Here is a 23,412-nt window from a genome sequence, read left to right on the forward strand (position 1 = left end):
AGAATTTTGCTTCACATCAAGACAGAAAGTTTCTATTTTAGGCACACTGGAAAAATCACTGGGTACAATTAGGTTCTCCATAGCATTTGCTTGAAACAGTATTTTTCCGTTTGGCAGAGGAAGTATTTTTAAGTGCTGCTCTTTTCAAGCTATCTCCTGAAGGTATGAGTCTGTGCCTTAAAGTAACAGGCTACAAGAAAAAAAAATGCTGCAACTTGTTAAAACAAAAAAATGTGGAAAGAAATACTAATGCAAAAAAAAAAGATCTCAGAAGCAAAGCCATGCTTGTTCTCCTCAGTCACTAGGTACTTTGCTTGATTCTAGGTATTGTGTATTCCCTAGATACAGAATTATACTGAGATGATGTTTAGAAAACAAGCAAAACTAGGAGAATGATAAAAGAAAGTGAAAATACTTTCCATTTCTTCTGTTTGTGAAATAACTTTGAAAATCAGTTGCTAGAATAAAATGACACAGTTCTATTTCCAGACAACATAAAACCAACAATATATTCCAACCAACATTTCCAGAACCTGGGAAGACTTCGATCTGCACACACCAACCTTCAGTTTTAGCCATTTCACAAATCAACTCCCCAAACTGACATCAAAATCATAGAAGTAAATTAACTGTTCCTTCCTCATGCATGGAAAAACACTTGGGATTTCCCCTACGATTTCACACCATCTCTCATGTAAGCAAAATGCCACAATACTCATCGAGCTACTCCTAGCACATGCACTTAGCTTTCCTATAGAAGTGTGTAATGTTTATTTCATCCCTGCTGAGGCTCTGAGGAAGTAAAGCACCACAGTTAGCTGTATACTGGAAATTAAAAGGGGATTACTGCAGAGCTGCACAGTGTGATACCAACTAATTGCTCCAGAACAGTTATTTGTAAGTGAAGCAATTATTCCAGAGCCAGCTCACAACTAGATTTATTTCACAACAGCTTACTCTGCAACAATGCACAGTGTTTAGAAGAAATTTTTCAAAGCTTTCATTACCTCAGAATGACCATTCTGGAATACAAGCAGAAATTTCCTCCACATTTGTGAGGGCCTGTAACGTTTTTGTGTTCTGAAAGTGTATATGAAGAACAACTACCGGTGATGTTAATGCTGCTTTAACTGACAATTCTGATGACTGTTTTAAGTACACCTGAGTATTAACAATATTTGCTCTTATTAAGGGTTGTGAAAGTTAAGGTGTAAGCACATCATTTTGCATTTACACTTTCATTCTTTTGAAAACAAAAATTAATTTGGTGAAAGACAAATTAAAATATTGACTCATATGTGCTAGAGAGAAACAAGCAGTGCAGAAGACACCTTTATGCCCTTCTCCCTGTAAAGATACTCACTTCTGCATTCAGCCTGAATATAAGGTCCACAGCATACCAAGATGCCTACAGCATGGGCAATAGTATGGGATTTGTATACATGTCCATTCTCAAACAACGTCATTTACATGATCAAAGACAAAGTTTGCATAAATTCTTCAGTTTGTCAACTCAGCCTTTATTCATCCACTTCTTTCCCAACTGAAATTCTCCCTTCCCCCTTTTTTTCTCTTCTGGTGTCCTCCATATTCTCAACTTCTATCATTTCCTGTTTCATCTGTCCTTCCAAATTTCCTAGCTTTCTGAAGACGAAAGAAACTCTAGGCAAGCAAAATGCACTGTAAGCAGAACCTGTCCCTTTCAGTTTAGGAATCCATCAGAAGGACTGATGTGTCCAGTGTGTGTGCTGCTTCAGTAGTCAGGTTCTTTACTCTTACTAACCAGAAATGGACTTCATTACTGACTGGCAGAGCAAGGAGTGAAATACAGACTAATGAGAGAGGGTAATGTCACCATCAGTCACACATCAGATGAATGGAGAAACAAAAAAGGGTTACATTAAGCAACGGAAAATGTGTAGCTGAAGATAGGAGAAGTGGCATGGAAAATACTTCCACACCATTATGGAAAATTCCCATTAATATTGCTTAAATATCAGACTTTTGTTAAATGCAGTGCTGTAACGTGCTATTTGACAGGCATTGTTATCTCTCACTATGCCAACAGCAATTGAAATGGTCTTACTAACATAAGTTAAGCACTCTATTAAGTAATTAAGGTCATGAGGCCATCCACATTAAGCCTGATTACACAGCTTCAAAACTTAATGACCAATTAGTCTAATAATTGTTTTTAAATTCACTTTGTTTTGCAAACTGCATTCACAACTGATTCTATGCAGTAAAGAGACTATTGGTCACTCAGGAGAAAAAAAAACTAGTTGTTTATACAGTATCATATAAACACCAGTCCTCTAGGAAGTCACTTTCCCCTCCCCCCACCATTTTTTATCATTCTTGCAATAATTCTGCCTATGGCTAACTTTCAAAGCCAGTTAATCATACTTGCGCACACAATGATGAAGACCTGTATCGTATAAGCTGCTCACAAGCTGGTACCAAAAAATAGTTTGAATGATACTAATTTACTTAAGTGAAAAAGACAGACATAAGGCCCTTGTTCAAGCTCACGTGAAGTCTGTGGCCAGTCTACATTTGAGAATGAAGAAGGCCCAGCTGTTTTAACACAAAGATAAGCATTTTATCTCTATCAAGGATTTATGTAAGATTTGCCAAACACTGGGCTTCTATGCCAAGCTGATTCTTAGTTTCTATGGATTGAAAGACACCACAAAAACATTTAAATGGGAAACCATACCTAACATCCCTAAAGAAAATGAGAAATTACAGTGATTAAACAGCAGATTCAAAAGCAATACAAGGTATGTCAGCTGTAGCTACTCCAGAGAAATCACTACCAAAGTCAGTAGGGAAGTCCAGAGTTCAGAAGGACTGAGAAACATCCCAAACCCTGCAGCAAAATCACAGACTTGGCAGTAACACACAGCTACAGTAGTTAAGAAAGCTACCGAAGAAAATATGCCTTTCAAACAACTGAGATCTGGAGAGAAAGTTTCTCTGGGAAGTAAGTGGGTTAGAGGCAGCAGATTACTCCCCAGCTGCTACTGATTGGTTTCCTCCACTAACCAGCAATTCTGTGCTGCCATTTACATACAGTAGGACATGACACCAGAGCACAGCAATTCCTGTGTTTCATCAACACTTGAAGCAACTCATTTCCAGTATCACCTTAAGTGGGTATTTTTTCCACAGCAGAAACATACTAGTGATCTGAAGGTTACAAAATCACATGTAACCTGGAACTAATTCATTAGAAAGAGTCCAAACTGCCCTGTGTCAGGAAAAGACCCACTTTATATAATTTGTATGTGCAGTTACACAATGGTAGTCAGAACTGTCTTTTACAAAATGTGTTTCACTACAACTCACTGTGTGTCCACCTGCAACCTGCACACTGACTGTTCACAGATATTAAAGCATCACTTAGCATTCTTTCAAGTATAGGCAACACTTAGTTCTTCTCCCCAAAAGAAACTTTCGTAATAACCATATTAATAAGACACTATTCAAAGAGTCCACATGAGTTTCCACCAAAAAGCTGTTTGTTTGAGCATTTTTTGTCAACAGTTCTTTTAAAAACAGCTTTAGAGCTGGTATTTTCCTTTGCCATCATGCCTCAAAAAATGTAAGAATGTAAGGTCTTTACTAGCCAGTTGATATGCGAAGCTCTGTGTCAATCATACCAAGCCATAGTCTCATGATTTTTTGTACATCCCCTCCTGCAATCATGTATTTGGACACTGATCTTTTTCTAGTAGAGATTAATTTTTATTTCACATTAATGCAGCATTTAGCTCAACAGAGAGGACATGTAGCTTTCTAAAAGTGTTACTGCAGTATATGAAGAATAATAGTAATTACTGTTTTGAAACTCTCTTGATCTCAAACCCAGAAATGGCTGTCTCATTGTAGCCACAGCTTATTTAACAGAAAAAAACCCCAACACCAAACAACAACTAAAAAAAAAGGCAGCTAAAAAAAACCCCAACACAAACACAAAACAACCAACCCAAACCCTAAAATGACCTAAACATGTTTCTTTTTCAAGCAAAGACCACATCTGAATGACATCAGCCCAACTGCAGGACTTCTGAAGTTGCAGGACAAAGGACTGCTTATTTCTAGCTCACTGCTGTACTTGTATTTTAGGTAACAGCAGCAGTAGCACAGAGAGCATGGGTACTGTGTAAGACTAATGAATATAACCTATTAGAAACAAGACAACCAGTACATAGTTTAGTTTGACTTCCCAGCAGTTTGTATTTTCCCACAGAAGCTGTGGCTGCCCCATCCCTGGCAGTGTTCAAGGCTAGGCTGGATGGGGCTGTAAGCAACCTGGTCTGGTGGACGGTGTCCCTGCCCATGACAGGGGGCTGGAACTATAGGAGCTTTAAGATTCCTTCCAAACCATTCTGTGAATTCATATTTATGAATTTAAACATGATGACTGGATTCCAGGATGACCACACAGGTATCTGGCTCTAACCAAGCAAGTTAAAACAGAGATGCTTTGTTTTCTTATTCCAAATTCAGTTGCCTTGTTGTTTTGATTTGTTTTTTTGTTTGTTTGTTTTACAGAAGAGGTCAGAAAAAAAGTATCATAAATGGTAAAAAGCATCAGATAAGAGAAAAATTAAAACCAAGCCTAGTAACAGCAACCTTAACCAAAAACCTCAAACCCCAACACCCTCCCCCCAAAAAAAAAAAACAAAATCCACTGTGCTGTACTTTGAATAATAGTCAAGCATATGTATTAGTGTACAAAGCAGATCCAGTTCCTTAACGAATTTTCACATGGTTTAAGACACAAGGATATTCTAATAACCTGTCTTACAGAAACAGGCTAAGTCAAATACTGCAACTGCTCGAGGCACAAGACTCACAGTTAAGTTTACAGAAACTTAATTTGTGGGGCAGCTGCAGAATCCAGTGCTACTACTTTGGTGGATGTGAGACAACTTCTACAACTCAGGAAAAGCCTGAAATGCTGCTTTTACTGACACTGAGAAAATATCAACCCTGACTAAAAGTGTACTCCACCCCTGTTAAAGGAAACAAATGGATTTCAGCTCAACTCTTGGCTTCCATTACATTTCAATCCAAGCAAACTTCAATTTGACATACTTGGTCATCAATGAAAAGCTTACGGCTATAAAACTGCTTCACAAGGCCGTTTCCCCCCAGGGACACAGCTGTCCTATTTTCTAAACTTGAAATAAAGCTTCAGAAAGTTTCTGATGCTCAAAAATGTTAACATATACAGATTTTGAAGCAGAGCTCTGCTAAGAAAGCACTCTAGGAACAGTGGCACGCCACTGTTGTCAATTAAAGACATATTTAATCCTAAATGAATAGTGACCATTTTTCCTCTTAAAGAATCCTTGCAGAGATACTCAATACAATTGTGTACTGCTTACAATAGGCTATTTTTCCTGGCTAAACAAGGACATTCCCTCAAAAATGTAAAAATGTGTGTTTCAAATTGTCCTGGGTTCAGCTGTAGTAGCACATATATAAACTGCTACAGTTGAACCCAGGACATAAATGAAGACAATAATGACAAAATAACCGAAATCAGCAGAATATTTTTTTACTCTTGTAAAGTGTTAAGTTCTGCAATCCCAGAAGGGAGAAAAACTAGCAGACATTAAAGTGAAGAAATTCTTTCTTCTCATATAAGATTTAACATAAGTTTCTCTCCACAGCACTTCTACAATGACAAAAAAAAATGAACTTCTGATCTTCTGTGTTTTGCTGCTGAAGCCTTCCTTCTTCCTTCAGTTGCTTAAACTGTCTCAGCTATGTTGAAATCAAATCCTTAATTCTTTCTAGAGCATCTTCAACCTGGAATTTTTTTGCAGCTCTGTCCACACTATTTTTCCCTTCACCGAGTCCCCCATCACTTTTTAAACACTCATTTTCTTTTGCCTTTTTTTCTTATTTTTCTCATCCTGCTTTTGCCTTTTATTCCAAGCACCCACTAGTCTCAATATACTCACAAGCAAAAGTTCTTCTATATTTACAGAGCCCTACTACTCACAGCTTGTATCTGCATCTTGTCACCAATTTCTGCTGCCTCTCTTACCTTCCCACCTGATTGCCCAAAAGGGACCAAGAGAAAAACTTCAGCATTTAAATTCTATCAAAACTAATAGACGTTTTACACAGATGTTTTGCAAGATTCTTTTCAAGACAGGAAATTAAGTTTTACAAACCTAAAATAATCATGTAGATCTGCTAGGTAGCTGAAATACATAATTAGTTATTAAAAAATGTACTGATAGAAAGTCATAATCCTACATTTTGAAGGGGCTTAATTCTCTTGAGAAAAGTAGCAAGGAAAAAGTCATCTCTTGGGGGATGATTTACCAAAATGAAATTTTACAGTATTTTATTGCATTTGCAGAAGCCTAATTTGAACATCAAAGATGAGAAAGAACATATTGGTCCTGTGCTGAACACAGGTTCAGCAATTCTGACTCTATCTCATTAAACCAGTAGAATGTTTAATGCTACCTACCTGAATCATCAGCTAATCTGCTGATTCTCTCCAACACAGCAATACAATCTCTCTCATCATCACTGACTTCCTTCAAAGTGTCCAGCAAACTTCGAGCCACCATTTGCCTAGTTTATGAGAAAGATTAAAAATTAGCATTATTTGTGTCCAGAAATACAGCCAAAACCAAAAAGTTGTGCAATCATACAAGTTTCTTATAACTAAACAGTAAAATTTTACAGAGTCACTTTTAACTGTTAGTTCTGCTTGGGGAATTATTTTGATGATAACCCTAAAGAACTGTTAACTTCAAATGTAACATTAAAAGTACCTCTTTGGCTTACAAGGGTAACAAAAACAGCCACAAAGATAAAAGAGTAAACATCTGGCAAGAGGGCAAATGGGCACTGAATGTTAGGAAGTCAGTGTCAGCCTTTCACCCTCACCTCTGAATTCCACAACTTGCTCCATATGAAGCAAGACAACACTACTACTGTCAATTTCAAAAAGAATTACGAACTTATTTCAGGAAAGCATGAGCACTCAATATGAAGATTTTCATACTGATAGTGATGTTTAGAAATTAAACTTCATTCAAATGCTATCTGGGGCACTGTGAAAATAAAACATACTATGCCTGGGACATACATTATGCAAAGTAGACAATTAAACATTAAAAAAATATTAAACAAGTCAGAATCAATAATTTTCTAAGGACTAACTTGTCAGTGACAAAGTTGGGGTTTTGTCCCCCAGGGTTCTGTTGCAGCCTATATTACAAAGTCATACCTGTCAGTTACCTACACAGCCCTAAACGCTAACTTCTTAAACAATGCAGCTGGCAAAGTGTGGCGATCAACCTTTCTCTTCAACAACAGCCTGCAACAGCAAAACTCTTCCACCTCCCTTTCCCTCCCCTCCCCCCCTTTTGGACACCATGGGTCGAACATGAGTTCAGAGAGCTAGCAGGATTACCCTAGCAGTGGCACGGGCCAAGGAACAGTGTCCAACATGCTGCTAGCTCCTGTACTGCCCGAGACAGATTTATCAAAATGCTGAAGCAGCAAGGGTCAAGGGCAACATTATTTCCAGAACTGACTGATGGAAATGTTAGGAGGTAGCCTAGACATAAGCAATGTTTGTTGACAGACAGCAGTGCCCTGAACAAGAGCAGAAGCATAGCTGAACTTGATCATGTTCACTACAAACACTGAACATCAGCAATGGTCACAAACTGAAAAGAAACAGATGGTTACACTCCTAGTGTACAGGGGAAGCCCAAGAGCTTTACAATTCCATGCAATTGGAGAAATGCAGTAGGTCTTCAATAATTCCCAAAGCTAAGCAGATATTCAGCTTGAGAAAATGGAAGTATCAATAATTTAAATGTTTCACATTGGCCCCTTGCAAAAGTATCTTGAGCTAAACTGTTTTGACATTACAGTTGAACAAAATCCTGTGAGAAAACAAGCTGCAAAACTTCTTCGCCTTTAACAAATTTCGTCTCCCTCACTCTTTTCAGCTTCAAAAACATGCAACATCTCTCAGCAGAGACCTTGATAGGCAATTGGAAGTTCAGCTACAAAAATCCTAATGGAGGGAAACAGACTATATGACACACTAACCTAGAAGCAGAGTTGACCTGGTCTTTTAAAGGGCTGGACACCTCTGAAAAGAGAAGATGGACAGATGAAGCATATTTCACAAAACAGCCTGTCTGGATGCATGTGTCAAACATAACCTTGGGAAGTGAAAGACAAGTCAACTGACCCACTGAGCTGGTCTCAGCAAGTAAGGAAGCACACTAAACAGCACCACATACCATCTGGCTCCTGTGGACTATGGAATGGCTCTCTACTATGCTGTGAGCTTTGAGCAGACTTTCATCTCCTCATAGAGCTTTGTTAGCAGTAACCTGAACTGTGGTAGCTGGATCCCACAGTAAGTTTTTGCTAGCTCCTATGGCCAGATAGTTATGCAGAAGTAGCCACCCTGTTAGCTGAAGGTTACAAACCTTCTGTTCAAGATGAGATGAAAACACAAATCCTAACCTGAAGTAGATAGGACTTATTTATTAAATCTGCTCAAAGCTAAGAAGGGCCATTCAACTCTTCCCTTAGGCTAAATGTAGAAGATGGCTCTCACCTGCACCCTGGTGCTATTACCCTCTTTTGGAATCAATGGACCTACTTTTGTATTTAGCAGCTTCCGTTAAAAAGCTTTACAACAAAAGGCAACATGGCAAACCGGCAAAACTTAACCGGGTAGGCAGTCAGTAATAACAGGGTAATCTCTTAACTCCATCCATCCAGTGTCCTGGGAGATGATGTCCACTCATGCCCTCCAAACATTACAGGCTCTGACCTAGTTCTGCCACTATAGCCAGCAAGCTGCCAAAATTCCTCTTCTGCCTCCAAGACACAAAACTAGGACACAGAGCTAAACCTACCTCACATATGCCACAGCCTGAGAGCTAGTGTCTAGCAACTAATGCACAATGACTCGAGCCCTACAAACTCACACTTTGACATGCTCTGCTTAAGGAGAGCAGAGAGTAAGCAAGGGTGCACAGTGAGCTGTCCAGCAGTCTGATCTTTCTTCTCATGCAAGCATTGGTGGTTGAGCTACAAAAAGCCTGCAACAGAGAACTGCAATCCACAGTAGCACAGCATAAGGCAAGGCTGCCCAGCAACTGACCAGATGAGTACCAGGTGAGCATTCGTAAAATTGTAACTGAGCTCTGAAGGATGATCTGTCTGCTATAAACACAGACCGACAAAACAGGCGGACATGCTTCATGTTCAAGAGGCAAGGAGATACCTCTTGTGACAGTCAAAAGAAAAATGAGCAGTTTTCTTCTATGGATAACAACATGTCCCCATAAACTGCATTCTAACAGGAAATCAGACTTTCAAGTACATATGTGACAGAAATGACTCCACAAACATTAATGATGATAATAAAAATTATTTAAATTGCATACACTCTTGTACTACACATTGCTCTTGATTATCAGGGCACAGTTTTGGGCTAGGATTAATGATTTCTTGCTATTTCCTTCTTGCCACTGGCTTGGGCTTGCTTCTAATGAGATACCAAGCTCTACTAAGAACTTCTACCTTTACACATTCTCACTGCCAGCAGAGTTGTCTTCATTGCAGCACTGAACAGGATTGTATCTTTTTGTCATTCAGTCAGATCTGATTCCCAAATCCTTCAAGTCCAAAGAGACTTTTTTTTAGGTGCTCTGGCAAGTAACACTTCAAATCAGTGAGACTACAGCTGTGAACTCTCTAAGGAAATTATTTATTCACCATACATGTCTCTGGTACACAACTTCCGCACAAGCAGCAATGCATCTATTTATCCATTAAATAGCTTACAGACCAAAAGGACAGAGGTCAAAGGGTGGAATGTAGCATGCAACATGCTTTGTAGCATGCAATAGTGCTTTGGCTATTATGTGCCAAAATGGAGGATCATTAGCAAAATTCATGTTTTCATGAGCACACATAGGGAGAGCTTGTGCAGTGGTAGGAAAACTGACAGGATATCTTGTAGGCACTCTTCCCTGCACTCAGCAGCAGGATAAAAGCGACAGATTACTAACACCCTGCCCTTATGCCCACACACAAGGGACAGATAGTCTGAAGACTTTGTATGCACATGAATTAGGATTTGTGACCATATACACTCTGAGAGGAGCTATAAATGTCTTCGCTTGGCTCATTCAAACTCCTTTTAGACAATCCTTTGCCCTTATTTGGAATCAACACTGGGAGTTCTAAGTGGTATAATTACTGTGTACCAATCACCATCGTTAGTTCTTGAAGACATTTGTACTAGAATTTAAACAAGATCATCTGCATCATCTATGCTACGATGCATATGTTTAAAAAAAAAAAAAAGGAAAAAAGAAATAAAAGGATGGGTTGAAAAAGTTGGAGCTGTTCAGACTGGGGAAGGCTGCGTGGGCCCTCACAGCAGCCTTCCAGCATCTGAAGGAGGCCTATAAGGATACTGGGGAGGACTTTTCATTAGCGACTGTAGTGAAAGGAGGTAACCAATTAAAGCTTAAACAGGGGAAGCTCAGATTGGATATAAGGAGGAAGTTCTTTACTGTAAGGGTGGTGAGGCACTGGAATGGGTTCCCCAAGGAAGTGATAGATGCTCCAGCCCTGACAGTGTTCAAGACCAGGCTGGACAGAATCTTGGGTGACATGATTTAATGCAAGGTGTGCCTGCTGAGGGGACTGGAACTAGATGATCTTAAGTTCCTTTCCAACCCTAACAAATCTATGATTCTATGACAGAAAATAATTCTTTGCCCATTTTTGCAGAACTTCCAAATCAATATCTGATGACATTTCATGCTGAAGTGAACACTGGTATTAGTAACTTAATTTGACACTGTTTTCCCAAAACAATCTCAGAGATACTCTGAATAAACTTCCAATTTTGAAATCAGCATCTCTGTACCTTTCTTGACAAAGGCTAAATATGCAGAGGTACATTCAATATTGTTGAAGAAATTAAGAGTTCCATAAGTGGTTTGGGAAAATTCTGTCCATTGATAGGTCAGTGCGAATCACTTTAATGTACACTTACAAGGTAAACTTTCTGAATTCACACTGTCAAAGTTAAACAGAAGTAATGTATTTGGTATGCACATATCCACAATTCTGTGCGCAAAAAAAAAAAAATAATAAAAGGTGTTTTGAGTTTTGTTTTATTTTCACTAAATTTTATTCTATGACATACAGTGGGCTCAGAGACTGACACATGAAATCAGAGGTTAGAGATTAGGAGACGTAACCTAATTCATCTTACTATGATGAGAAATGTCCTAATTAGAATGAATGCCCCTGTAGTTTCACCTGCATGGCCTTGGTATGTATAGCATTCCTTATTGTAAGTACTCAACAAATGCCCCCGAGGGATGTTTACACTGAGCTAGGATGCAACAAACAGAAGGCAGGTGAAAAGAGAGAAAAAAAAAAGCCCTGCAGCTGTGTGAAACCAAGCTCTCCATTATCTTGCTGGTTATAACCTGATCACATCTAAATGAAAATAAGGCAATGTAATTCCTAACTCTTCAATAAGGTCTTGATAAGATTCTCAGCAACCTACCAACTACTAATACAGAGAGGTTATTGATACTGAAAAATCATGACAGTCAGGTGAAGATCCCAACAACTGGAAAAAGGGAAATATAACCCCCATTTTCAAGAAGGGGAAAATGGATGACCCAGGGAATTACAGACCAGTCAGTCTCACCTCTGTGCCTGGCAAAATCTGGGAGCAGATTCTCCTGGAAGGCATGCTAGGGCACATGAAAAACAACAAGGTGCTTGGTGACAGCCAGCATGGCTTCACTAAGGGGAAATCCTGCCTGACCAATTTGGTGGCCTTCTATGACAGGGCTACAAAAGTGATGGACAGGTGTAGAGCAGTAGGTGTTATCTATGTGGACTTGTGCAAAGCATTCGACACTGTTCCACACGACATCCTTGTCTCTAAATTGGAGAGACATCAATTTGATAAGTGGACCACTCGACGGATAAAGAACTGGCTGGATGGCCACACACAAAGATTTGTGGTCAATGGGTCAATGTCCGGCTGGAGACCAGTAACGAGTGGTGTCCCTCAGAGATTGGTGTTGGGACCGGTCTCATTCAACATTTTTGTCGGTGACATGGACAGTGGGATTGAGTGTGCTCTCAGCAAGTCTGCCAATGACACCAAGCTGTGTGGTTTGGTTGATACGCTAGAGGGAAGGAATGCCATTCAGAGGGACCTTGACACACTTGTGAGGTGGGCTGATGCCAACCTTATGAAGTTTAACCACGCCAAGTGCAAGGTCCTACACCTGGGTAGGAGCAATCCCAGGCACAGCTACAGGTTGGGCAGAGAAGAGATTCAGAGCAGCCCTGAGGAGAAGGACTTGGGGGTGTTCGTCGATGAGAAAAAGAATATGAGCCAGCCTCAGTGTGCACTTGCAGCCCAGAAAGCCAACCGTGTCCTGGGCTACATCAAAAGAAGCGTGACCAGCAGGTCAAAGGAGGTGATCCTGCCCCTCTACTCTGCTCTCGTGAGATCTCACCTGGAGTATTGTGTACAGTTCTGGTGTCCTCAACATAAAAAGGACATAGAACTGTTGGAACAAGTCCAGAGGAGGCTACAAGGATGATCAGGGGACTGGAGCACCTGCTGTATGAAGACAGGCTGAGAAAGTTGGGTCTGTTCAGCCTGGAGAAGGCTGCGTGAAGACCCCATAGCAGCCTTCCAGTATCTGAAGGGGGCCTACAAGGATGCTGGAGAGGGACTCTTCACCAGGGACTGTAGCAACAGGACAAGGAGTAACGGGTTAAAACTTAAACAGGGGAAGTTTAGATTGGATATAAGGAAGAAATTCTTTACTGTGAGGTTGGTGAGGCACTGGAATGGGTTGCCCAGGGAAGTTGTGAACGCTCCATCCCTGGCAGTGTTCAAGGCCAGGTTGGACAGAGCCTTGCGTGACATGCTTTAGTGTGAGTTGTCCCTGCCCATGGCAGGGGGGTTGGAACTAGATGATCTTAAAGTCGTTTCCAACCCTAAGTATTCTATGATTCTATGATACGCATTCAAAACAGCATTCTTCTGGTTTAGTGGGGGTATATTCTGCATGCAAACCCTAATTTTCAAATATGTAGTAAAATTACATTCTTGACAAAGTGGAAGTGGAGACGTGAAAAGATTTATGGCTTAGCCCTGATATATCTACAAATTTATTATTGCCCTTAAATCCTTGGAAAAAGATTTATTTCTCAGCTAATGAAACAGAATATATACATTCTGAAAACTTCTGAACTGTTTTCCAGAATCACAGACATGTAAAACCAAGGCTTATATTGTGACTGTTGCAGTCAGGAATCAGATAACCACATTAAAATAATTGTCACACATGGCCTCCTTCACATCGCTTCCTTTCTGATGTTAATCTTTTCCATCTGGAGTCTAGAAGCCAGAAGGTTACCTTCTACCAACCAAACCAGAAACCATGTCTGTGCCATGAAGTCAGAAGCATGTATTTTAGCCAAAAAAGACAAATTACTCAGAATGCTTTAGGCCAAATCTTCACTTACACTGTCAACAGTGAAAGGTGCTACTGATAAGCTGTACATGACTTCACACACCTACACTTAATCCCTCTTCGACTCCCGATATATCCTCAGTTACTGCTGAGTGCTGCTCTACAAGTATATTGGAGTTAAACTATTTCAAAAGACATCAGGTATTCTCCCCAGGGAAAAGCAAGTAAGTACTTTAGAACACAAAGAAGCATACAAATGCATAGCTTAAAAATATCTACCTTGATCTGTAGACATAGTCTTGATAGCCAAAACTGATCATAGTGATGACTGAGAGTCTGCTATCAAGATTTGCTTTGGTTTGAAAAGAAAGGGCAACAACAATTCCTACAAAGTAAGCTGATCAAAAGGAAGGGCCTGTCTTTCAAGAGCTCTCTCACTATTTGAACAGATCAAATGGTGAGCATTTTATACTTCTGAGCCTTCTTAATGAGAAATGGAAGCAAGTTAACATTAAGAAAGCTTAGTAAAACCAACAAAGAATTTTTAAAATGAGAAGACACAAAAGCTATGCTGCAATCTGCACCAGCAGTTTAAAGCAAACAGCAAAAGGGAATCCTCATCCAAGCATGAATGCACACACATACCAGCGTTACCAGACACAAGGAGACCTTGTTTCAGGTTTTGACTTTCTTCTCAGCACCTACTCTTGATGCAATCTGATATTGGATTATTAAAGCATATGCTAGAAATGCTTATCAAATCTGGTTTGAAGGTTGTTTCTTTATTGATAAAACTATAAAAAGGATTCTATTTGCCTTAGATTTCAGATACAAGACAGGCTGAGAGCTGGGCTTGTTCAGCCTGGAGAAGGCGCGGGGGAGACCGCATAGCAGCTTTCCAGTATATAAAAGGGGCCTACAAGAAAGCTGGAGATGGACTTGTTTACAAGTAGTGACAGGACAAGGGGGAATCACTTTAAACTGAAAGAGGGTAGTTTTAGATAAGTTATAGGAAAAAGTTCTTTACTGGGAGGGTGGTGAGACACTTGACAGAGAAGCTTGCCTAGAGAAGCTGTGGATGCCCCATCCTTGCCAGTGTTCAAGACCAGGTCAGACGGGGCTTTGAGCAACCTGGCTGAGTGGAAGGTGTCCCTCCATATGGCAGGGGAGCTGGACTAGGTGACCTTTAAAGGTTTCTTTCAACTCAAATCATTCCACAATTCTACAAAGAGAGGGTTATTGCAATATTTGTCAAGCTCCTCTTCATTCTCATAGCCTAAGACATCTGTGGTGCTGATCAGCCACACCTAAAACAGTGAGGATGTAGATCATAACATGCCAAAAACTGTCACATGGCAAATCCTTCTACCATTTGGGAAGCTGTTAAAGAATTCCATACCTCACTCTCTTCAGTTCACCATGTCAAAATTCATACATATTTAAATGAAGAAGCAATTCCTATTTGCAAGTTCCAAGTCTGAGCTGTTAAATTTTTTTAGGATGGGGATATAGATCCATTTCCATCTCAGAGCAACTGGCTTTGGCCTTAAGTCACATCACAGCTGAGAAATCATGACTGCTCACGGAATCTTCTCAAAGGAGACTAAGCTTTTGTAGTAATTGTTAAAAGTCACGCACTGCAAATACGATACGTATGTATCCTATAAAATGCTCCAGTTCATGTGTCTAGCAAAAATCTCCCCAATTCATCCTGGGACTGACTAATGCTGAATCATCATAAAGTGCCCACAACAGTTACTATCAATTAGAGTGATACAATTGCTATTCACAGCTATATCACTAATGGTTATCATATACCATTTCCTTTATTTTCCTATGCTACATAACACAGTAGGCCTCCAAAGAAAACTAGGATTAAACAAACAATGTGTTTATACCAGCCAGCAAAAATCAAACCTATAAACAAGTCAACACAAAAAAACAGAAAAAAGCGAAACCTGAGAAAACTATAGTTTCTCTCCCCATCTTCCCCTGTAGAAAAGCACAGGCAAGTACAGGATATGTAAAGCTGGGCAGTGTCATCAAGATTACAAGTTTATGCATGCCCCAACACTCTATGCAATCTATACTGAGAGACTCAGAGACAGTTTTTTCTTAAATGGGCAAGTAAACCATTAAGACCACTCTTGCTTAAAATTCAAGTCACAGAACTTGAGTTTCGGATTTTGTTCTCCTCCCTGCTGGCTTTTATTACAGAATTGTCACCTATGGCCCTAAAGGCTGCTCTTCCCTCCCTCTCCATGAAGTCAAACATGGAAGAATTCTCTCCTGGTTAGCAAATTGCTGGTGTCATCTCAGACTGTAAAAGACAACAAACTCTGGATTTCAGGAAAACAGAAAACTTTAAAATCAAACATTTCAGAACTGATTTATGCACACAGGTTTTTGCAGATTATAATAAAAGAAGCCATTCTATAATTATTAGCTTCAGTCAGAATGAAAACCTCCCAAACAGGGGTACGTTCATACATGTAGCATGGAATTTTAAGTACACTTCATATGACTCAAGTTAAGCACAGGGCTAAACCCTTATAAAACTCAGGCTATAAAAACCAAAAGAGGCTAACCTACAGGGTGGCTGATCACAGACTTATCTTCTGCATACCACTGAATTAAGAATTCAACATAAAAGCAAACATGCTTTATTAAAGATTTACCTGGAGCCCAAACAAAACTATGTTAAAATATAATACCAGAAAACCTCAACCTTAACATATTTTATACATTTCTATGAACTTGTAGCTGTTTACAGTTACAATTAAAATGCTGGTGTTTAGTTTCTCCATCCCATTGCAGAATGTCTGTGTACAAGGGATGGGGTATGTGTTCCTATCTGAAGTATGCTACAATATCTGTGCTTTTAAACTAAGCCACTAGCTCAGTGGCATTACAGAAACAAAAAGGTGGAAATGCACACCACAGTATTAACTGGGCAAGTTCACCTTCAGCACCCAGGAGCAGCAATACTCAAACTGTAAACTATAGATAAGGATGATATTGCAGAATACTTCTTGGGCTCCTCAGGCGATCTAGAGTGCTCTTCATTATCCTCTCCTGACCTTTCATGAAGTGTTTTCTTAAAGTGACTTTCCACACAGAGTTACAGGTACAGTTCACTTATCTTCTAGTTCTATGTCAAGAGGAATGTAAGCATCCACAAAAGAAAAAATAAAAGGATGTGCTCCAATTAATAAAAAAGTTCAAGGAATCCTGAGCTACAGTTACTGAGAAGGTAAGCAAACATTCTTCTGTTATCACTACTATTTTGCTCTCTCTAAGTAGGAGTATCAGCAAACAGAAGGAGTGGAAACCGAAGTATATTGTAAAGTTGTTGGGTTTTCTTTAATTACTTGTATCTCATGCAAATTGGCTTGTCAGAGTTGAATCAGATGCATAGTTTGCGTACCATTAGCCAGACAGGACATTTAAGAAGCATACCTGTTAAATATGTTCTCACTTGCAGCGTACTTGTCCAGTCTTCCCAAAGGCGTCAACATTTCATCTTGTGAGACAAAGTCCAGGGCTGAAGGTATAATAATCACATCAGACTCTGAGCTGTAGTCATCCACACCAACTATCAGAGACATCAGAAATATTCCTTATAATCACAGTAGTTTAACACTAAAATGATGTCTGTTGTTGGTCTGAAATAGTCTAGGCAAAGCCCAATTGACAACATATTTACTAACTGCATTCCCCCCAGCTTTCCCAAATACCCATAAGGACTTTTCTGTACAACAGTGATTAATGACGTTTATCGCACTAAATGGATTTTGAGTAATTTTCTCTAAATTCCAAAATATGTTTCACTAAACATCCACAGTTCTCCCTGGTTTTAGCTGAAAAACAGTATTTTTATCAAGTGACTTTTAGCTAGTTGTAAAGTCAGCTTTTTGAAGACACATAGACTAAAATCATAGCTGTAAGTACCCCAGAAATAAAGAGTTAATACAATATACAGAATGCAAGAAGACTTTTTTAAATCTAAATTAAGCATGTAGGAAAGTTCAAATGTGTGTGTTATATCCAACTACCAAATAAACTAGCATAATTATTAACCAGCACAAGAACTATCTCAGGTCACTTGCTTTACTCCTGAAAATACACTAGAGTACACTACAGCTATTATTCAGTCTAGCCAAGCTTCTCTGAAAAGCCTTTTGAAAACTGGCGAATAGAGACACACAGAAGACAAAGACAGATCTAGAAGTCCAACAATTTTTATTTTTTTTAAAGTTAACTCTCTGGAGGAAAGAAAGAGATTACTGTCCTCTTGCCTTTCTTACGATTATACTATGTTACATAAATTGGTTATCAGATACTGTATCACTGTCTGCAACATCTGGGATACATAAGCAGGTACCATCTTCTAAATGTCTTTCTTAACATATTTCAAATGTCAAAAGATTTAACACCAAATTTCTCTAAAAGAGTAATGTTTTTAGACCTAAATCAAGTTAACAGCATCCCTTTTACTAACAAACTAATTCTCCCTTTCCCCAGGTACAGAATCAATGGCCATTGTTTGATTGTAAATCCCATCCCTGGAGGAGGATCCAAATTCTGCAGTTGCCGGTAGGACATGAAATCTTTGCCAGAAATCAAATGAAGAAATGATGGATGGAGAGCAAGTGTGTAAGAATACCCTGGGCAATAGGTATAAGAGCATGCTAGTAGCTGTGAGATAAAGTAGATGGAAGAGCTATCTGGGGAGAAGAATTAGTGGTCTTGGATATGCCTAAGGTGGAGGATAGCAAACTTCAGGGGAGAGGAAGGGAAGGTTTAAAAGACAGGCCAGCTGCAGAAAGCTATTGCATCACAAAGGGGAAGCCCTTAGCAACGCCAAGTTTACACAACTGTTCGAACCCATGTTTGGTTTGGCTTTGTGGGTTTGGTTGTTTGGGGGTTTTTGTTGTTGTTCATTTGGTTTAGGTTGGGCTGCTTTTTTTTTTTTCCCCAAGAATGTTTTATTTTTACAAGAAATGGGGGTGTAAAGTTTCACTCATAATGCAAGCTAGGATTTTATGCCAGGTTAAATTAACAAGGAACTGGCTACATCTTTTCACGGGGTCATAGGCTTTAATTCAACACTTTAATTCAACCTATCAATTCAACGGAAACCAGGAGTCTTCCTGTGTTTTCAGTTATGCCATGCACCTTTCTCACAAGGACTAATCTTTTTAGAAAATAATATTTCAGCTGAAGGTACCTACAATGATCATCAAACTGCCTGACCATTTTAGGGCTGACAGAGGTTATAACATTATTAAAGGAAACATCCACATGCCTCAAATGCTGACAGCTTGGAGCACAGAATACCTCTCAAGGAAGCCTGTTCCACTGTCTGACCACCATCTCGGTAAAGAAATGCTTCCTTCTGGCCAGTCTGAACCTCCCCTGATGGACATAGCTTTGAACTATTCCCAGGTGTCCTGTCACTGCACCCCAGGCAAAAGAGATCAGCATCCCCCTCTCCACTTTTTGGGAAGCTATAAGGAGCAATAAGGTAGCCCCTCAGCCTCCTCTTCTCCAAACTAGACAAGCCCAAAGTCCTCAGCTGTTCCTCATAGGCACATTTTGTCAACCCTCCAACAGTAGCAGCTCACAAACTCAAGACATACTCTGAAGCAACACATTCTGCAACATCCACACATGAAATGTTATGCAGATACTCCTCATTCCAGGAAATTAATCGCATTAATATTTTTTTATCATTATAATTTCACCCTTCACTAGGGAGATAAACCACTGCACTTGGATCAATTTCTAAACAACAAAACTTAAATTAATACTGTTATATTGTGGCATAACAAAAAAAATCCCCATCACTTAATACTCAGTGAAATTAATCCTATGACAACATCCTATTTTCTGTTTTCCTATTTTACAGTCTGTTGATCATACTATAAATTTAAATGCATAAATTGAAGAAGCTATTTTAAAATATCAACATTATTGTCACCATTATTTTATTTCACTATCAAATGCATGAATAAAAGCCTGACAACTACATCAACTACCACTAGGTTTACTGCCTTTGTTTCTCTCCTCTCAACCTCAACTTTATGGCCATGTTTCTCTCTTTCCCCTCTACATTTATTCTCCAATATTGCTACTGCAAGTGGCCTGATGTAGATGCCAGCTTATTTAGTGCAGAACATGGCGACTACTCACTCGGTATATCTTAACACATAAACACACATCAAAGTTGACTAAATATCAAAGTTGACTAAATATCTGATGACTTTGATATAGTGAACAGAATGTTCTGATAACTTCTGCCTTGTGAAACTAGTTAACCAAACTGCTAAACCCACTCTATATCAGATGAAAATATCAATGATAAAAATATGAGCAGCTGCTTACAATTTATCTGATGGATGTCTCCTACTAGGTCAGACAGAAAGCGAGGTGTGTGCATTGGACTCTGCTGTGTTTGTGCATTGTAGAATTAAGTTTAGCACTACACTGGTCTTGACACGCCTTTGCTACTGATGCTGAGTAACATTTATTAAATATTCCAGCATCTCGGCTCATAGTCATGAAAGAGATCATTCAAACGGCAGCATCACGATAAATGCAACACTAATACCAACAGGGAAGAAAGGGCTGATAAAAATAAATCAATCAGTTCACAGTTTATAGTTCTATTAGTGTTACAGTTATCTTACATATTCCTTTTCACCTGGAACATGAAGACACGAATCCAAGTGAAAAGAGACATCAGTCCAGTAGAATAACAAAGCTCCTCAAGTTGATGTTTGTCTTTGACTTGCCTGCTTTGACATTCCCTACACTGGGAAGGTTATTCCAAAAAAGTTATCAAAAAGGCTGTTCACTAAATATTGCCTCTGCACCCTTCCACTGCTTTACACCCAACTTTGAGCACTTGCCTAGGTACCACAGGACCTTTTGTAAATTCTACCAATGCAAAAACACCCTGAACACAAATGTACTGGTTTTGGCTGGGAGAAAGTTGTGCACCTCCAACCTATTTGCTGGCAGGGCAGTGTGAGAAGCAGAAATAGAAAAGGCCTTGACACTGTGTAAGCACTGCTCAGCAGTAACTAAAACATCCTTGTGTTATCAACACTAGCTTCAGCACAAATCCAAAACACAGCACCATACATGCTACTATGAAGAAATTTAACTCTGTCCCAGCCAATACAAGCCTTGGCTAGCTCAAATGCAGAACATGCAGATTCATTCTCACTTCAGAATGTAGACCAGGCAACAGGGCCACATGTTACTTTCCTGCTGCAGAAAATACTATAGGTCACTTTTCTTAATTTCTCCACTTTTTCAAAACAGTACAGAAAGTCCAGGCCAAATGCTCAGAAGGCATCTGAGCTACAAGACAGCACTGAAAACTAATGCCAGTGAAGAACCTAAGTACTTTTCAATCTGATCTTACATGTTCATACCAGCATGCAAAAGAAACAGATCTAAGAAATTAGACATTAACACCTTATCCCAGCAGCTTAAAGTCACTAGTGGTGAGGAACAATAATTGGACAAGTGTGAAAAGCGATCACAGTGCCCCTGTTTTCAGTCCACATAAGCATCAAAGCAGAGCAAAATGCATAAATATGTTTGTCTAAAACAAGTAGTTTGCCAACTCCTATTCAAAACTCTACACTACTATCACTGAACACAAGGCAGCATCAGATAACAAGCACTAGACTTTGTTTCAGTATCACTGACCTGTTGTATGACACAACACAAGTAAGCCTCTTCCTTTCTCTATTTTCATTTTCCTGTCCGATCCCTTGTTTGACTGTTCATGATAGAAACTATTCAGGTTCGTCTATCTTGCATCTAGTCTGTACTATACCTAGACTATATTAACACCCCCTCACTTTAAGTTCTCCTGTTTCCCTTGAGTTCTGTTTTTTGGCAAGGTACAACAATTACCTGCCACAATTATTAACCAACTTGGACCATACAATCTTGCTGAGTCAGACTATGTTTAGAGAAGCTTAGTCAACCACTGACAAGCTTGGCTGACAAGCATGTAACAACAAAACAGAAAATCATTTAACTCAGTCCCCTATAAAACCATAGCCAATACACCAATTTCCAAGTAAGCGCATTTTTCTACTACATATCTTTATAATATCTTTAACAAAGATTTTGATCATGTTGTGTCTTTTACAGACAGGTGGACACCATCATATTTGAAAAAATAATTATTATTTTTCTTTTATTTAATACTGCATGAACAATTTTTTGCCGCAGACTGTTCAGTAGCAAGGCCTACATATATTATTTTTATTCTTCTGTACTTGCTATGGGCTCCATGGCAAAAACATATCCTTCATCATTACGACATGGGCACTCAGTAACAAGACAACAGATATGCTAAAAATGAGCAATTTTCATTTCTAGAAGCTGAGCAACAAACAATTTTACATATTCAGGATTTCCATCCAATATTACCATTCTCATTTTATGTTCTGAATTCCTAAAGCATTCTGAAGATCTATTAATAAGTCTGTATGGCAGTTGCTACAAACATCTCCAGTAAAATGGACTAATTTTTCTTCAACTGCAGTACAGGCTATTTACTATGCTCGGTATCAATTGTAACCACAAGAACGTTCACGTTAATACATCACTTACTTGCAGAAAGGACTTAGTTCTGTTCTGCTGTTCAAGCAAGTATTTTTTTCTGTTTAATTGTAAAACAAAAATAGAAGTCCTGCCAGCATTTAGAATGAAGTCCTACCTACATAATATGTAATCATAATCACAAAACAATAGGAGCAAGTTTCTCTCAGTACTTCAGTATTTTAAATAGATTCTTTTCCATCTTATTTTCTATTTAAAAAAAATAGTTTTGTGTTAATGTTCTATAAAGAAATCCACCACATTTAGCATGGAAGCTAAATATCTGTATTTGTCCACAGTTAGTAATTCATTACTCTTACCCTCTCACACTACACTATATTCCAGCCTGGTTCCACAGTGACATTACAGACCAAAGTGTCAGTCACACTACTTCACCTTCATCTGCTAACACAAATTTACTGCACTGCTTCAGTAACATTAACCAAGGGCTACTGCAATGACAGTTACACAAGTATTACAAAAAGCCTTTGTCATGCTGAATTCCACCACCTTGCCTGCCTGATCCAGGTATCACTGGTGATCTCAGACCCCACTGTCAGAAAGTGGGAGTTGATTTTTCCAAGAAACACTTGAAATCTATTATCTGTTTTCCTCCTGTAGCCTGAGACCAAAAATGCAAACGAGATAACACAAGTTCACCCCAATATTGCAAATGTTTTCAGAGAAAAATACAAATTTGAACAAGGTGTGGTTTTACTCAGCAAAATTACAAAATAGATGCACAAAAGCATAAAAGGAAGCTGCAACTGATAACAATTAGATTTTAGTCTGCCCACCATACTAGCAGAAATAAGAACTACACTTCCCTTTCTCTTTCTCTCCCCTAAATTTCCCCTTTGAGTATAGAGCACTATGTACCTTGAGCCTCTTATGAATGTGAAGTTACCACACCTGTATGCACAGACTTTGCCTGCACTCCAGATTTGGTGGGATAAGGTTTGGGAGTGAGGCTGAAGGAGGAGAGAGGGAGAAGCAAGTAAGACAAGAAGGGGGAAATGCAAAGCAGCTCTGATGCAAAGCTGCTATGCTAGTAGCAAGGCTGACATTAGCCTCTATGTAGCACTTTCACAGCAGAGCTTGCCAACAGCTTGAAGCACAGAGCAAACGCTTCAAAATAGATCTTTGGTACAGGCTTGCAGAGAGAGCATTCAGCAGACGACAGAAAGACACAGGCATCAAAATCAGCAACTGTTTACACACAGGACTT

General features: G+C 39.2%; 1 protein-coding gene across 5 annotated transcripts in view; it reads right to left on the reverse strand.

Annotated features, from left to right (window-relative positions):
* The window catches only part of PPP4R1 (protein phosphatase 4 regulatory subunit 1), a 60,841-nt gene that overhangs the window by 28,081 nt on the left and 9,348 nt on the right, over positions 1 to 23,412 (reverse strand). For 2 of the 5 annotated variants that reach the window (XM_034060775.1, XM_005153606.3), the window contains 2 exons: positions 17,013 to 17,148; positions 6,503 to 6,609 (listed from right to left, as the gene is read on the reverse strand). In XM_034060775.1, coding sequence (XP_033916666.1) covers positions 6,503 to 6,609; positions 17,013 to 17,148 — 243 coding nt within the window. Of the gene's footprint in view, positions 1 to 6,502; positions 6,610 to 17,012; positions 17,149 to 23,412 lie in introns of those variants that run through there. The other 3 variants (XM_034060781.1, XM_034060789.1, XM_031052825.2) reach the window with 3 other exon arrangements.

The sequence above is a fragment of the Melopsittacus undulatus genome, chromosome 1, assembly GCF_012275295.1.
Source record: "Melopsittacus undulatus isolate bMelUnd1 chromosome 1, bMelUnd1.mat.Z, whole genome shotgun sequence".
In the NCBI taxonomy this organism is placed as follows: domain Eukaryota; kingdom Metazoa; phylum Chordata; class Aves; order Psittaciformes; family Psittaculidae; genus Melopsittacus; species Melopsittacus undulatus.